General features: G+C 41.7%; 1 protein-coding gene across 1 annotated transcript in view; it reads right to left on the bottom strand.

Annotated features, from left to right (window-relative positions):
- Nucleotides 1–9,322: 9,322 nt before the first annotated feature.
- The window catches only part of LOC124622345 (tyrosine-protein phosphatase non-receptor type 23-like), a 29,258-nt gene continuing 20,544 nt past the window's right edge, over nt 9,323–18,036 (bottom strand). The window contains exon 2 of the mRNA XM_047148025.1: nt 9,323–11,217. Within this exon, the coding sequence (XP_047003981.1) occupies nt 10,255–11,217 (963 nt within the window). The 3' untranslated portion in view covers nt 9,323–10,254. The remainder of the gene's footprint in view (nt 11,218–18,036) is intronic.

The following is an 18,036-nucleotide window of genomic DNA, read 5'->3' on the forward strand; positions in this document are numbered from 1 at the left end:
TGATCTGTCTATCATAGAATTTAGGTTAATGATAAACCAAGCAAAGAGGAAGATGGAAATAATTAAGAAACTTAGGAACTTGATAACACATGGTACATTAGGCGATATGGTAAACTAAACTGTTATCGAGCGTCCATAAGACGAAAGAAACTGAAAGTAAAGCGATGCAGAATGGTTACATGATTTCAAATGTCGTCATGGAAATGAAGAAGGGATTGCTAACAGTGCATGTCTGAAACATAGCACTGAATAGAACCGAAACGTGGACTGTAGTAACACAGAATATGAAGTAACAGGCAGTAGTGTAATTTTTGCAGACGCATTCTACACGGAGCTGGTCATAAAACAGTTCTGTATTTACAGTCGTTACGGTGTACAGTCTCGCTTCAGGCACATCTCCTCAGTAGCGTATTCTGTGCTATTCTCTACATCTCCATGAACTATTTCAACCAACATACATTTGAAGTTGTTTACCGTTCTCAAACCGTTGTATCCCTCTTGAATTATCAACCCCTTCCCCCCTACCACACACACACACACACACACACACACACACACAAACACACACTTTCCATTACCAAACTCATTGCTGCATGATACGTCGGAATGTGTCTTACAAACAGATCTGTTCTTTTAGTCAAGATGCATTATACATTTCTTTCCTCCACCATGCGATTCAGTACATCTCCATTAACTTTTTGTCCAGCATGTGGAACATTTTTCTGACGATTCCGTGATTGTGGTAGTTAATTTGAAGAAAATGTCCGCACCGGTTGCACTTTCCTTTTTATTTGAACCCGAGACCAATTTCTCCCCAAGGTCATTATCTAGCGTTATCTACGTAGTAACAGGAAGCAGGTACACTACAATTAGCCAAATGTTAGCAATACGCATCATCAACACCAATTGAGTTACATAATTTTTCGAAACAATTCGTCCACACACTTCATAAAAGCAAAAAATGAAAATAATGTAGTATGAACTGTTCTATTATTGAAATTGAAATACTCACGCAAATTTAATAATGTTGAATGACAACTTGTCAACGATCATCATAAAAACATAATTATTTTAAGAAGTTGGTTACATCAAGGAAACTGACGTACGTCTCCTAAACTCACATATCAGGCGTTCTAGGAGGACACAGGATGACTATTGAGGCGCGCTACGAGTGGCAGTTCAGAAGAGAAGATGCAATTTACAAGTAGGGCCAGTACGGTCAAGTTGTCAAGGAAGCAATGGCAAGTGATTGGAACTGAGCAAATGATTCAAAAGTTGAATCAATTACAATACAAATTGAAATTAAATGACAGAGAAAATGCTTAGTAAAAATGTGTAAAATGCATTATTAAATTTCAAGAAACTACAGCATACTACGCTAAGAGATCCTATTAAGGATGAGAGGTCGCTTAGGAACCAACGATAGTAAACGAAAGGAAGCAGGAAAGTATATTTGCGCATGCAGACCCGATGTTAATTCGACGTGTACTCATAAGGAATTCAGCGCGAGCACGATCTCCTGTTTACAGTAAATGGGCCTTCTGTACTACATAAAAAGACATAACATCATTAAAATTAAGCACATGATAATATATCGAACACATTCTCAAAGGCACTCTAGAGGACAATGTTTATCAGCCTCTTATTCTGGTGCGCATGATCATAGTTTCAGTTGCTCCCACAATATCAATACGGGAACCTTTTTCCGTTTAATGCAAAAATGTGAGGTTCTCGGAATATCAGTGACACTGTGTCATTTTGAAATAAAGTGACAACCAAATGTAGATTTGTCTTCTGCAGTCTTCCTCCATTATATCCTTCCCCTACATTGCTCCAGGCAAATGCCGTGACGCTTTCTTTGGAGGGGCACGGTCGATTTCTTTCTCCATCCCTGACACAGTCAGAGCTTGTCCTAGGTGTAGGATGACCTCAATGTCGACGACACGTGAAACCCGATCTTGCTTCCTTTTCCTTCCATATTTATGTATGCTGTTTGACTCTAGTTTTGAAGTTTCTGCCTTTTTGGCCAATATAAAATGCGTTGCAATTAGTGCAGCAGATTTTACAAATGCTTTCATTTGCAGATTTTGTAAATGCTTGCAGTTGCAGATTTGTTGTTTTCAGTTTTAATGTTGTGTAAAAATTGCTGACGTCATGTGTCCTCGCTTTTAAACTCAATTTTAATATTAAATTGGAGAAAAAATGTGCTGGGATTTTAAGTAACGTCCCCGTGGAGGGGAAACGAGAGGATGTTTATCATTTCGGCCACATTCTCACTAGCTAACTTGCCTCTGTTTAGAAGAAACTCCAGTTTCTCATCTGCGGAGAAATGATAGCTATTTTTGGAGGAAATCTGGAACAGTTTCTTGTTAGCTTCTTTATTATTCAGGCGTAATCTAAGTTATAAGTTATCTTCTTATTGTTACTTGGAAAGAGAGTCTGAAAGAACATTTTCCCGGCGGGGTCAGGGATTTTCTCTGCCTCGTGATGGCTGGGTGTTGTGTGCTGTCCTTAGGTTAGTTAGGTTTAAGTAGTTCTAAGTTCTAGGGGACTGATGACCATAGATGTTAAGTCCCATAGTGCTCAGAGCCATTTTTTTGAAAAAACATTGTTTTCCTTAATACCTTTCAGAATGTGTTTGATGTTTCATCGTGTGATTAATTTTGGCGCTATTATGTTTTTTTTACATAGTACAGTAGGTCCATTTATTGTAAACGGCAGACCGTGGTCAGTTCCTTGTGGCTCCATATCATCTTAACCATGTGTCTGCGTGCTTCCATCCGTTTACTATCTATCTTTGGTGCCTAGATCTAATTTTCGATCGTCGTAGAGTCTCAAAGAGTCGTACCTGTGCTTTCTCGTAATTTAATAATGTGGTTTACACACCTTTTTATTAATCATCTCTGACAGTCATTGCTGTAGAATTTGTTTTGTATTTCATTTATCTTTTAACAAATTTTAGCAGATTTTATCACTCCTTTGCCTGCTTACCTGCCTCCTCCCTACAGACTTGCCTCTCCGAAGTGCCATTCCTCGCAGACCTAAGCAGTCATCCTGTACTGTCATACGACAACTGACATAAAAAGTGAGGAGACATATGTAGATTTCCTGGATTGTAACCGTCTCAACAATATTTATATTACGGTGGTGTTCTAATGATGTTTGTTAACAAGTTTTTTATATTGGTTAATTTACATAAAATAGATACATTTTAACGACAGACAAGTTCATACTACGTTATGTTACTTTATTGTTTCAATGAAGCGTGTAGACAAATTGTTTTGAGCATTTATGTATTGTTTTGAACATTTACGTATTTGAATTGTTGTCGATGATGAGATTTGCTAGCGTTTCACTAATTGTGGTGTACTTTGCTGTGTGTTGCTATGTAGATGTCAGTAGAGAATGGCCTTGGGGACGGTACTAGCCGTGGCTTGAAAAAACATCTATTACTTGCACGTTAAAACCATCTAATCTTCGGCATCCTTAATCTACATCTACAACTACATGATTACTCTGCTACTGACAATAAAGTGCCTGGAGGAAAGTTTAGTGAATCACCTTCAAGATGTCTCTCTATCGCCGGCCGATGTGGCCGTGCGGTTCTAAGCGCTTCAGTTTGGGACCGCCCGACCGCTATGGTCGCAGGTTCGAATCCTGCCTCGGGCATGGATGTGTGTGATGTCCTTAGGTTAGTTAGGTTTAAGTAGTTCTGAGTTCTAGGGGACTGATGACCTCAGAAGTTAAGTCCCATAGTGCTCAGAGCCATTTTTTTGTCTCCCTACCGTTCCATTCTCGATCGGCGCGCGGGAAATATGAGCACTTAAATTTATCTGTGCGAGCCCTTATTTCTCCTATTTTATCTTGATGATCATTTCTCCCTATGTAGCTGGGTGCCAACAGAATGTTTTCGCAATAGGAGGGGAAAACTGGCGAATGAAATTTCATGAAAAGATCCCATCGCAACGAGAAGCGCTTTTGTTTTAATGATTGCCACTCCAACTCTGTGACACTATGTCCCCCTTTGTACTTTTTCGATGTCATCCGTGAGTCACACCTGATGCGGATCCCACACTACACAGCAATACTCCACAAGGACAAGCGTGGTGTAAGCAGTCTCTTTAGTAGACCTGTTGCACCTTCTAAGTGTTCTGCCAATGAACCGCAGTCTTTGGTTTGCTCTACCCACAATATTATCAATGTGATCGTTCCAATTTAGGTTATGGTAATTGTAATCTCTAAGTATTTAGTTTTCACATTTTTGTGGCTTACCGCGTAATAGAAATTTAGGGATTTCTTTTAGTATTCATGTGAATAACTTCACACTTTTCTTTATTCAGGGTCAACTGCCACTTTCCGCAACCCTACACTACTTTCTCATTATATGGGTTCAGAGTTTTTACAAAGTTTTTAAATGCAGGCATCTTGCTTTCAGCGGCTACAGAGTTACTTTACGACTGCTGTTTCCGACAAAGTAATGAGAGCTTTGTAAGTGGGAACAACAGTATGTACAACCAGTGTGGTAGTTTCTTGACATTGGTATAGTCACAAGATTTTGAAATATAGGCTTAGGTTAGACAGAGCTAGCAACGTAATACGCACATCAACGAATAACTAATTAGTGATACTAGGCAGTATTTCATTTCATGTATTGCAATGTATTCTACGAGGGGCGTTCAGTGAGTAATGTTACATATCACTTTTTTTTTCTGAAAGCAGATTGGTTTTATTCAGGATTCCAATACAACATTTTATTTCCCACTCCTTTGGTTAAAAATGTCTATTTTTCAGCACAAACACAGTTCAATGCGATGGTCTTAAGCCACCTTACTGAACGGGTCTGCACACTGCATGGGGGCTTAATTGAATAAATGAAAATAGTTTTTTTATTTTTCGTAGCTGTATGTCCGATTACGCTATGTCTCGTAAGCGGTTGGCCCTGACTAGTTTTTGTACGCAATCTGACTGCATGGAACAACAACAAAGAATGAAAGAAAATTTTCGTTAACACAATTAATTAATTAATTAAGTCCCCAGCAACTATAAAACCTACGAAACCAAAACACAAGTGTAGTTGTTCTTTGTGTGGGAGTGTGATTCAACGTACACATCTGGCACGGTTCCTCTTCGATAAGACAAGAAACTTCAAATACCATTTATACTGAAGTGATAAAAAAATTAGAAATACTATAATTGCGCAAGAAAACCAGAATTACACTCTAATACAAGAACACAAGCCAGATGCTTTGTTGACTGAACCTGTAATGACGCATTATTTAAAACATTGAGATAATAAAGAGAAAAGGAAAAATTTTTCTCTTTTACCTTCATATATATTGATCAAAAGCACTCTAATCATTACAATATCTCTACACCGACTCGCTACTACCACATCTCAACAAGAACTGACTACTGCCACATCTCGACAAGCACTCTTCACTACGACATCTCAGCAAGCACAGACTACTACGAGTTCTCAACAAGCACTGCCCTCCGCTACTTCTCAATAATCACTGCCAGTGAAGGCGGCGAAACAAAACTCTCTGGCGCTGTGGCTCAGTGTAGCCACCTTTCAACACCCACATTGTAACATTCTACTGGTCAACGCCAGAGTCTACGTGCAGCTGCATCAAAAACCTCCCCATCACCCACGTACTATTTCCCGCCGTGTAATTCCTCCATTGGGTCAAATAGATGGTCCTTCGTTGCTCTTTTAGTCTTCTGTTTGGGTGCGAGAAGCAAAGCGGGCGCAAACACCTGTAAGTACTCAAACACGTGGGCGAAGGCAACTGCAGTACGAACAGCGACGTCCAGTTGGGCAGCGTGGAGGTTGATTGTGGTCCGTCTATGAGGTCAAATGAGGATGTGCGTATGTTCCAATGCTGCCGCGGCCACAGCTGTGTGCGTCCGACCGGCACGCGGGATACCGGACACGTATCTGCAGCGCAGCAGCGCGCAGTGGTCGCGCGGTTTGACTCGCCATGTCACAGTCTGCGTGACCCTTCGCGCCGGAGGTTGGAGTCCTCCCCCGGGCATGGGTGTGTGTGTTGTCCTTAGTGAACGTTAGTTTAAGTAGTGTTTAAGTCTAGGGACAGATGAGCTCAGCAGTTTGGCCCCTTTGGAATTCACACACATTTTTAGAGACCTTGTTGCGGTGATAGCACAAGCCCCGCCAACGACTCAGTGTGCTTTTGTTGACTGTCAGGTCTCCGTAAACGTTCAGGAAGGGCCTATGAATATCTGAGATGCTCGGGTTTTCAGCCAAAAGAAACTCAGTGACAGCTCTCTGCTTGGTACGGATCTCCGTTACAGACGCCATTTTGAGGGCTACGTATAGCGCCGCCACTTGTCGGAACTTCATGAAACTATAGGAACTGAGGGGGGGGGGGGGGGTGCATAACTTAATGATGCCCTACAACAAATTACGACTTTTTCCAACCGAAACTGGCTGAGGACAAGAGTAATTGTTTTACTTGTAGAATGTCCCTCGTGTGTATCGCGAAAGGTTCGCATCAATAGCGTGCACGTATATATTTGAGTGAATGTCTCAAATAACCTAGTTTATTTTTCTTTATTTCTGAGGTCTGTCTGTTCGTTCAGTATGTATTTTGGTTTTCATTTGAAGTCTGTATAAATTTCGATTTCTGCTGGAGCCTTCACAATCTGCCATTCTCTAACGAATGAAGATTCCTCGATGCTGTTCGTGTTGTGATTATAGAGTCGTAGATGTGTACTAAATGAATATTTAAGTTCTCGCTTATGTTCGTACGCGCCTTAAATCTGGGTGGGAAAAATATGCTTGTCTGCCTCACATGGAAACTTTCACATTCACCTCATTTGATTGTATGCATCCCTGATTCTGTAAATGGTTTTGATTAGTGGGTGACTGATTACTGTTTTTATTTGGTTAGTCGTATGGAATCTGATTCGTACATTAGTCTTACCAAAATTATCGCTATTCTGTCTGATGCGGCACAATAAGGTAAAGCAACGTATTTCAATTTTTCTGTTTCTCTTATTAATGTTATTCCTTTATACTGATAATTTTGTTATGAAATTTTGTAGTGTACACTTTGTCTACCATATTAGCACTGTAGCCATTATTTGTGACTACTACAAAACTCTTCAGCAGGTGCGTTCTGTTCTAAGATGTTCTACACGTTGTCTCGTTTCCCTTAATAATAGCTGTACCATAGGGAAGACTGTAGTATGATCCATACCCATCCTGCTGACGAAACACGTCAAACAACGTCAACAAATACTGATAGAAAAGTAATACAAAAGAAAGTTAGTCGACGTAGAAGTAGTGTTATACTAGCGGCAAAACGATCAGACTTTGTAAACCGGAATTATTAGATTGTAACTGTAACACAGTCTTCCTTTAGTGATAACTCCTAGTGTTGATATACTACTGTAGACCACGGAATTGTGCGGGTACTACAGACTGCAGGATTGTTCAAGCTATAACGAAAAAGTTGGGGAAAATTATACACACATAAAAAAAATGTTTTGCATCACCTCGGTTCCGAGAATTTCAAAACCTTTACAGAAAACTGGAATAGAGAGCAATATAAACATCATTTCTGCCCTTTTTACTGCTCATTAAAACCACATATTGCATGTTGTACCACCATACAGCGACACCTTCAGATGTGCTGGTCCACATTGCTGTAGATACCTGTACCAGTAATACCCAGTAGCACGTCCTCTTGTATTGATATATGCCTGTATTCGTCGTGGCATACTCTCCACAAGTTCATCAAGGCACTGCTGGTCCAGATTGTCCCACTCCTCAACGGCGATTCGGGGTGGATCCCTCAGAGTAGTTGGTGGGCCACGTCGTCCATAAACAGCCTTTTTCAATGCATTCCAGGCATGTTCGATAGGGTTCACGTCTGGAAAACATGCTAGCCACTCTAGTCGAGAAATATCGTTGAAGGCATATGCGATACTCATCGATGAAGAGAACGTGAGGCCAATCCTGAGCATCCTTTCGGCATCATGTTGGACCCATCTCTACCGTGCAGCATGGTGTCGTGGTTGCAAAGATGGACCTTGCCATGGACGTCGATGGTGAAGTTGAGCATCATGCAGCCCATTGCGCACAGCTTGAGTAGTGGCTGCACGGAGAGCGTTATTCAAAATGGTGGCGTTGCTGTCGGGGTATCCTCCGAACTATATTCCGTGGTAGCGGTCATCCACTGCAGTAGTAGCCCTTGGGCAGCCTGAGCGAGGTATGTCATCGGCAGTTCCTGTCTCTTTGTATCTCCTACATGTCCGAACAACATCGTTTTTGCTCAATCCGAGACGTCTGGACACTTCCCTTATTGAGAGCCCTTCCTGGCACAAAATAACAACGCGGATGTGATCGAACAGCGGTATGGACCGTCTAGGCATGATTGAACTACAGACGACATTAGCCGTGTACCTCTTTCCTGCTGGAATGACTGGAACTGATCGGCTGTCGGACCCCATTTGTCTAATGGGCGCTGCTCAAGCGTGGTTGTTTACATCTTTGGGCGGGCTCAGTGACATCTCTGTACAGTGAAAGGGACTGTACCCGCGACACAAAATCCACAGTCAACGTATATCTTCAGGGTTTTTGGGAACCGGGGTGATGCAAAACTTATTTGATGTGTGTAGCTTTAAAACTACACGTGGAACAGTAAGCGGAATGTAGAAGGAAGGACGCTGTTTTCTTTCTGGTTCAGATAGTTTATAAATGGCGTGTCAAGATAGAGCTGGTATCCTTTTTATCTCCTACAACAATTATAGATCACTCCTCCGTTTCCGATATTTGTCAACGTGAATTATTTCAGAAACATTACACTGATACACATGGTATGACTAATTTTCGATTCATTCTTCAACAATCAATTTCGCAATAGTGTTTCATCTGTAATTAGGGCAATAATGACACCTCAGTATTTAAAGATTCGCAAATTCAATCTTGAACGCCTGTGATACAGTTAAGAAAGAGACAAAAAGTTTAAAAACGGTTGCTCATAGATTTCCTCGTTTCATAAGCGTAATTCCTAACATGCTACTTCCTGCAGACTGTTTAAAGGCATACGTTCGTTAACTTTCGACGAACATCTGACTGCAGATACTATGTGAGAGTAAGTGGAAGCCTAAATGCCTTGTTTACCAAGACACACAAGTTTTATCGAAACCATAATAAACAGAGCTCAGCGGACGTGGATATGGGCGTCATGCGAACATAGTATTACGCACTGCATTATGTTAATAACTTCCAACAACTGTAATGGAAAGCATGGGAACATGAGACAAATTCTTGGAAATTTTACGGAAATGACACGTGTTTCTGTTAAAAACACACACATTTTATTGTTTACATACCATATTATTCGTGAGAACATTGTTATATACGTCAGTACAGATAAAGCTGAAACTTATAACCTTATTTTGACCCCTACGTCTTTGAATGGTTTATGGATCAAGGCTCCCTTAACGCTGTTGACATCAAAATTAACACGTTGCAGAAAAAATGGAAATGAAATTGCTACTTAACAACTTTCTATATAGAATAGAGCAAATATGCAATGTGTAACAAACAAGTGAAGAAGTTCCTAGATTTGTAGAGTGTATGCTGAGGAATAAAATGAGGATGTGAACCCATGTCTAGAAATATTATCTGTTGATGCAATGGAGCTTGGAAGCTGTAGGGGCCAGTGCAACCCCTTTCGTTGGGAATGTGCATTTGTAGGCTTTTGTGTCAGGCTTGGACTCGTTCCTCTCCACGTAATGTAGTACGTGGTGTCAGGCACAGAGCAATAAATTCCGCTTGCTGTCTATCAGCGTAAAAATTCGAGTTTGCTGCCTGAACGTTGCTTAGCCGCATGTTTTTCGGATGGGAGTTCCTGTCGTCAAATTTTTCCGTAACAGGTTGTACAACCACTAAAATGTATGCAGAGTAGATATACTGCCTTAGTCAAACAGAGTGACTATCTTATAGAAATAATAATATTAATAATAGATTTGCTGCCTCTGGTCATACAGATGGTATCTTTACGAGTGTTGACTCACTATTAATTCGTCATCAAGTGATCTGCTTTGAAAGGTGGTGACTTGGTAGCAAGCTGAAACACTGCTACAAACTACGTGACCTGAGGCCAAAATAAGTAGTATAAAAGAAATTCCCTCGTAGTTTGTCAGTATGGTTTTGTTACAAACTGTGAAGAAAAAAATGAATCACAGAAAGGGACATGCATATGTGTAAGCGTTGTCTAGCCTTTAGCAGGGATGTGCAGTGTAACACAGATTTGGCCAGGTAGGTTGTTGTGGGGTACAGCCAGGGTTGTACCACGGTCCGCAGCTGGGAGGTTGGGGACACTGCAGGAACGGCCACCACGGTATCGGACGGCACTGCTGTGGAATGTCGTACATTACCTCCTGCGGTTGGGACTGTACCTGAGGTTGGAGTTGGGGATATGGGATCGGTTGGGGAACGGCGTAAGGCTGGGACGCCGAGATGGGGAAAGGGACTGACCAGGGCTGCGAAATGGGAATGGACTGGGACTGAGACACGGGGATGGGCTGCGGTTGTGGAATGGGGATGGGTTGTGGCTGAGAAATGGGGATACGTTGTGGCTGTGCAAGTGGGTAAGGTTGTGGCTGTGGAATCGGAATGGCTTGCTGCTGTGGAATGGGGATTGCTTGTTGCTGTGGAATGGGCATGGGACGTAGCTGTGGGAAAGGCATGGGCTGTGCCGGTGCCAGAGGTATAGCCTCGGGCAGTGGGTACGGGAAGAACGGCCGCAGCTGCCATTGTTGGGGAGTCGTCAGGGGCTGTTGGGGGAATGTGTAGGGCATGTACTGGGAACAGCACGACCAGCAGCAGGGCCCGCCGAAGCCCGCCTGCCAACACTGGGTGCAGTTGACGCGCGAGCACGCCTCCTGGGGGCAGAAGGGCCCGCACGGCGGCAGCCCGTCGCAGCCCACGTCGTTCTCGTCGCAGTCGGACAGCAGGCAGTCGCCCGTCGGGGACGGCTGTGGCTGCAGGACCAGCCGAGCCGAAGTGTCGTTGCCCTGCTGCACGGTGCGCGTCACGTCTACCGTCGGTGGGACGTTCACTACAATGGTCTGGTTCACCTCGCCGGGCTTTATTGGTGGCACCTTAATGATTGTTGAGCTGCACGTCACCTTGTCAAGCGACACTGCGAGCATCAGCAGCAGCACTGTCAGCCCCATCTTCGTCTGAAACATGGACGTAATACTTACTATTCAGTCATTTAAACTATAACAGCATGTTACGACAGTTCAAATGGTTCAAATGTCTCTGAGCACTATGCGACTTAACTTCTGAGGTCATCAGTCACCTAGAACTTAGAACTAATTAAACCTATCGAACCTAAGGACATCACACACAGCCATGCCCGAGGCAGGATTCGAACCTGTAACCGTAGCGGTCGCTCGGTTCCCGACTGTAGCACCTAGAACTGCACGGCCACTTCGGCCGGCTACGACAGTTACTCTGAAACTCAATATCTCCTATTCTTTATAGTGACTGAGTGTCTACGCCAGTTTACCTATCAGTACTAATAAACCTGGTCGCTGCTGCTTACTAGTAGGCGTTCCAACGTTCATGGTGCGTGGCAGGAGGTATGTATTACACGTTTCCATTAGCTTCTCATAAAATTTTATATGAAATGTTTTGTAAGTAATTATTAGTACATACTTTATCTTCCTGTGACTGTGGTTTATAAACATGAGGTCTCTTCTCTACATAATAAATCACCATTACAATGAAATGAACACCCTTAGCTGCTTACAGGCGTTGACATACGTCAATGAGGATAGATGAAAATGTGTGCCGCGATTGGGACTCGAACCCGAGATTTTCTGCTTACATTGCAGACGCTCTATCCAACTGAGCCACCGAGGACACAGAGGGTAGCACGACTGCAGGGATTTATCTCTGGCACGCCTCCCGCGAAACCCATATTCTCAACATATTGCCCCGCACTACATTCGTAGTGCCCCCGCCCATTATACTCATTACTCGCGGCGCGTTGCCGATTACCGTAAGAGTTCGGGCACTGTTTGTGCATTCGCACAGAAGAAGAAGATGGTCAAGTGGCCGGTGAGCCTTAACTATATATATACTAAGATGGTATCTGTTCTTTTGGACATATATACTAAGATGGTAGCTGTTCTTTCTGACATGTCCGAAAGAACAGATACCATCGTAGTATATAAATCACCATTGTCGGTTCAGTGGGTGGTTAAAAATTTTTACTCCTAACAGAGATACAAAAGTAGGCGGTAGCAAAAAATGCGGATGACCCATGCACTACATCAATTTCCTGATTATCCTAGTGTGGAATATCTTGTTTGTGTATCACTTCTGCTTGTGAAACGTAGCACTAACAGAGATGTCTGTGAACTGGAATTTGACCATCTAAGTCTAGTACATACAGTTAAGAATCTATGTTCGATAGGGAAGAGAGGGAATACGCGGTGACCGAGAAATTGGTTATCACAAGCATAGATACACTGAGCTGCATAGATAGAGTACGAAGCGCAATATTCAGTTTATTGTACTGATGCTCTAACTCCCCGGAAAATGAGAGCAGTTGTCAGGAAAAAGACGATGGAAAATAGAAAAAAATGGACGATTATTTTCCAAACGTAAACTGAAATTAAGTGATACGAAATACAATTTATTCTAAACGTAAGTTTGTTGATAATCTGTCAGTCTCCGGCGAGTAACGTGTAAGTAATGTGGTGGGATTTCAGACCTAACACGCAGCATGATTCAGAAATGCAGTAAATAGCAGTTTCCGGTGAAAACATCTGTATTTTGGTCTATCGGGTTTTTCGGTTTTCCGTGCAGTCTAGTAATTTTGGATCTTCCTTCTAATATCTTCTTCGTGTCGTTGTCCCGTGACTGGCAGCAGCAGCAGCAGCAGCAGAAGAAGAGAGTTCCTAATCTCTGAAAGAGAGATGTGTTATTGAATTCCTCACTGCAGAACGAACTGCGGAAATTTTGGTGACGACGCTGATTTAAGATTCGGTGCGTAAGCGATGCTTTCTGAGATCAGTTGATAGGTTCAGTCAAGCGTAGTCGATTCTCGAGATTGGCGTCTCAATCGTTAGGGGTGTTGGTACGTTTATTAGAAGTAGGAAAAAGTTGACTGGCGCCGCGTGATCTTACATGACTCTGTGCTATGTGTTCCTGGCTCGTACCGCCGCTCGCAGAGCGAGTGTCACGATTTGCGCACTGTTAGTAGTGAGACAGCACGAACAAGACCACGTGTATCGATACACAATTCTCTGGAGGCAGAAACAAGAGCCTTACTGAGTTGCAGTAGTTAGCCAGCGTTACCTAAGCGTTGATTGCTATTATTATTCCATTCTTTGCATGTGTAACAATGTACATGTGATGGTGTTAATTTCTTTTCCTGTCCAACCGGTTCTAGGCACTTCAGGCCGGAACCGCGCTGCTGCTACGGTCACAGGTTCGAATCCTGCCTCAGGCATCGATGTGTGTGATGTCCTTCAGTTAGGTTTAAGTCGTTCTAAATCTGGGGGACTGATGGCCTCAGATGTTAAGTCCCATAGTACTTAGAGCCATTTGAAGCATTTTTTCTTTTCTTTTCCTGTTTTACTTTGTGACACAAAACTTTCGTAAGTCAGAGATAAGTTCCAATTTGCATGGTGATATTCGTTATCAGCGCTATGAAACTCTTTCATGTAATTTACACTTTCGTTAATGCATGGTGTTGTTTGCCTGTACTGAACAGATTTAATGCAGGCATTGATCACCGGTTAGTTCCCGTTATTTTCACCTTCAATCCGAAAAGACTGCTTTCAAGATTAGCAAAGTTTAATACTTCGCTCCTGAACCAAAGTGAATTACAGGTCCATCAAAAAGCGACACTGCAAGCATCAGCAGCAGCACCTCGTTCTGAGTAAACTTGATGAAATAGATTTGAGACTGCCAGACTCTTAGAACCGATAGTTTCATGTATTCATGAACCTTTGGAATGCAAAAGAAGGGTTTATTAGTTCCTGAGGCATCTTCAGACTCGTCTAATAATGAACGTAAATGGAGAGACATACAGCAGAGTATGAAGGTATCTGCTTGAAAGTTGAAAAAAAATAGGAAAAGACATTCGCAATTTACCAAACATTTTATCACGCAAATAATAGAAGAAAAATTTTGAAATGCACGCTGGCAGTCGGAAGAAATATATGAAACCAACCGTAATAACAAATATCGACGATTTTAACAGATAAGCAAGATGTGATTTGCATGGTGAGGGATTTAAACCGGAAGCGTATACTTCGAGTACTGCCGTATTACCCGAAGAACAATCATTTGACAACAATAGAGAGAAAATGATAACGAGAAGGCTACAGGCCAAAATAACGTGGCAAAAGAAGTTTGTCAATTAGGAAAGAAAGATCTGTTAGTTGCTACAACTATACACATCACTAAGTTTACTAAGATGAGGGAAACATTGAAAATGCTGCAGTGATACTATCGCTTAAGAACGTTTCAGAAGAAGTCTTGAGAACTGCCATCCTCCAAGAAGACCCTCGTTCTGCCAAAAGCGTTGCCAAAGAGAGCGGTGGAGTGAACAGTTTCAGGTCGCCTTCTTGACTCTGCGATACGAAACTGACACTGAAATGCTGAAAAATCATCAATGATCAACTGTATATGGACGCAGAAGGCAATGGAAGCAACTGCAAGAGACACATTGTGTGTATCGACAGCGTATGTGGCTCGTAATTAAAAATGATTAGAAAGATCACTTCATAGGCTAAGGATTCCAAGCGAGGTAACCAATAACTGAAAAACCAACGAAAATATAACATTCTACGATTCGAGGCGTGGAATGTAAGAATTTTGAACATGGTAAGGAAATTAAGTTCTTGCTGTTGAGAAGAGCTATCACACACGCTTGTTCATAGAATCAATAGAAATACACAAACATGACAAAAGCTTCAACAAGAAAGAAGAAAGCCTAAAGGTGAACGGATCCTGAATTTTCTTGCTGCAGCGAACGAACGTTGCAGGTAGCAAGGGAAGAACCGTAGAGGAAATGACAACGGGAAAGCCTTGGACGTTGGTGCGCCAGATACATATAACTTGCGGCCGCGAGTTCGATTCCAATCCACCACTAGCAATTGAGGGTGAAGCTTTGATAACGCCAGCCGCATGTGCTGGCGTAGCGTCGGAAAAATCAAAGAAACTGAGACAGAAGTCAACAGGCAGTTTGTCAGACTGAAGTTTGACAGAATCGTCTGGAAGACCTAATATGGAAATAAGTGGCATGCTGAAATACTGAGGAATGATAAGATGCGTTTCAAATTGTCTGAAACTACAGAAACTGTGATAACGAATATCATAGTAGGCAGTTTATCTGCAGAGGAATGAAAGTATCTAAAATCGCTATAAGGAAGCTCGACAGGTAAATATACTTACAAAGCAAGTAACTGAAGATACCTTGGGTAACTCAAGTAATAGTTTAAGTGATCGACGGAAAAAAAAGAAATACAAAGACGTGCAGGAAGAGACAGGAACACACCAAGTGCAGAAACGCCAAGGCGAAATGGGTGCAGGAAAAATGTGAAGAAATCTGAAATGGAATGTTAAATGGAAGGATAGATTCAGCAAAGAGAGAAACGAAAACAACGTTCGGTCTTTCGCCCTACTACTTAAATTATACATCGAAGAAGTTATGACGGAAATAAAAGGTAGATTCTAGATTGTGATTGAAATTCGTGAGGAAGGATATCAGTGATAAGATTCGCTCGTAACACTGCTATATTTAGTGAAGGTAATAATGGCAGGACCTGTTGAAAGAAATGTAATTAATGGGCACAGAAAATGGATAGAAAATAAACCAAAGGAACTCGAAAGTAATGAAGGGTAACTTAAGTTAGTGATGAGCTGCACATTAGTGGATCACGGAGTAGAAGAATTTAAGAAATTTTGCTACCTTCGAAGTGAGATAACGCATTTAGGCGTAACACTTCACGTTAAGTAAGAGACGGTAGTGGGCAAACAGCTTCAGATAATGAGTCATGGTTACTGCATGACAATGCGCTGTGATCCAGTAGCTAGCTACAAGTAGCTTCGACTATGGCCGAAAGCTGACAGCTTCTTACAGACTATGAAATTATCAAATAGTTAAAACCTTTTTTTAGGAACAAAACTGAAGTTATTGTGATTATTACGACTGTCATTAATTGTTTAATTTTTATTAATATGAATGGTAGTGTGAATGGAAAGTAAGTTGTTAAATAAATATTTTTATAGCTATTACCTTAGTACACGTTAGTGTGGGAAATGTGATTGTACGGAGAAAGTAAATTATACATTCAGGGCAATTTTGTTACGCACAACTAGCCAGTATGTGGCAATGGGAGAATAAGAAACATTTTACGATAATCGTAATATTTGTGGACTTCCTAAATTCTTTCATTTAGTAAACTATTCACAAAAGCTATTGAGTTTTGATTGGTCAAGCAGAAAAATTACAATGACTGCCCGGTTTCATACTAATATAGGATTGGTTACTATACGTATCACTCAATCAAAGGACAGTACGTACGCGCGTATTTTGTTGCATGTTATATGAGCTGAGACCGCAAACAGAACACTCTTAGTGATCAAATTGTGTAATATTTGAGTGAGCATTCTGTCACAGAGAATCCATTTGGTAATTGGTTCGGTTAATCACCATAAACTAGCTATTACGAGTGACTGTGATTACGTCTGTGTGTTGAAACTTCAGATTAGCAAGGATTTGGAAACGTTTTTGGACCAAACAAGTGTCAGTATATCGAAGTAATCATCCACAGACAACCTTTCAATTAATCGGTCATTAAATCTGTTACTGAGAAACATTTTTATCGCCCGTTGGGTTCCTAGTACGTTATTAGTAGACAGACAAATGCTAAGAGAGTGAATCGTGGGAGAAAACTTGCAGAGATGTATGTAAGCTTCAGACACAGGAGGTTTTGATGGGTGGGAAGCTGTACACGATTCGCTGGAAGAACACAAAGAAAACAATATTAGAGAATAGACAAGAGAGCCAGTAATTTTTCTGATGGTTCAAGATGAAGTGAAGTGCTTAACTGACAGCGGTAGTGACCTTTGTGCTGTCATGCAGAAGTTGTTAGATGCTTTACCTAATAAGGAGGAGTTGATAATAGTGCCTGTCATGAATATTCAAATCAATGTAACCACTGGAAAAGTAAAACGCCTATTAAATTTGAATTGATTTACTTATTAACTTAAGTGGTACCCAGTCGTGTAACAACTTTCTCATAATTTACGGTTTGAGGATCGACATGTAGATAGGGGTAGATTTCTTTAATAAATACAAGAGCAAGCTCGATTTCAGTGACGATCGTGTGACTTTGTAAGTAAAGGGGTGGCAGTACTCCATTTTACAGGAAAAAGAAACTCACAGATGAGGAAAGTGACAATATTCGTATAAGATATTGTAGGAAAAGGATTTGGAACGGTGTAATGAATACAGTGAAAAAATTGGGGTGATCCAGAAGAGTCATTGGCAGTAGAAAAGCAACAGGAGAAAACAGCACATGAAAATATTGTAACAGTTCTGATAATAAATGTAACTGGATTTTCTCTTTTGATGCTAGTCAATTGTCAGGATGAGCATTCTAAAGCATTATGTCAGGGTGAAAATACTAAATTAATTAATTTTTCTCTCTTAACAACAAGTGGGCAGGGTGGGTTCTTCCTTGGCTTGGGTATGAGGTCGAATGAAACATCATTTTTACATAAGATAACTTTTATTGAAGATTTGTACAACTGTTTCTTACTCGATGTTCTGGCTCGGAGAGCGGTAGCTGTGTCGTTTGCGAAGTCTTCTGCTGCGGCAGCGGCGGCGGCGGCGTCTGATTACGCGTGGCAGTGTGTATCTCGTGTCGCCGTCTCGCCCAGCTGACTGGAGACGCGCAGAGCGAGGTGGCGAAGTCGTGCATCGGATGGTGATACCTTGGATGTGGCGTCCCAGTGTTTCTCTTCTCTAA

This window comes from Schistocerca americana, chromosome 1, assembly GCF_021461395.2.
Source record: "Schistocerca americana isolate TAMUIC-IGC-003095 chromosome 1, iqSchAmer2.1, whole genome shotgun sequence".
Lineage (NCBI taxonomy): Eukaryota > Metazoa > Arthropoda > Insecta > Orthoptera > Acrididae > Schistocerca > Schistocerca americana.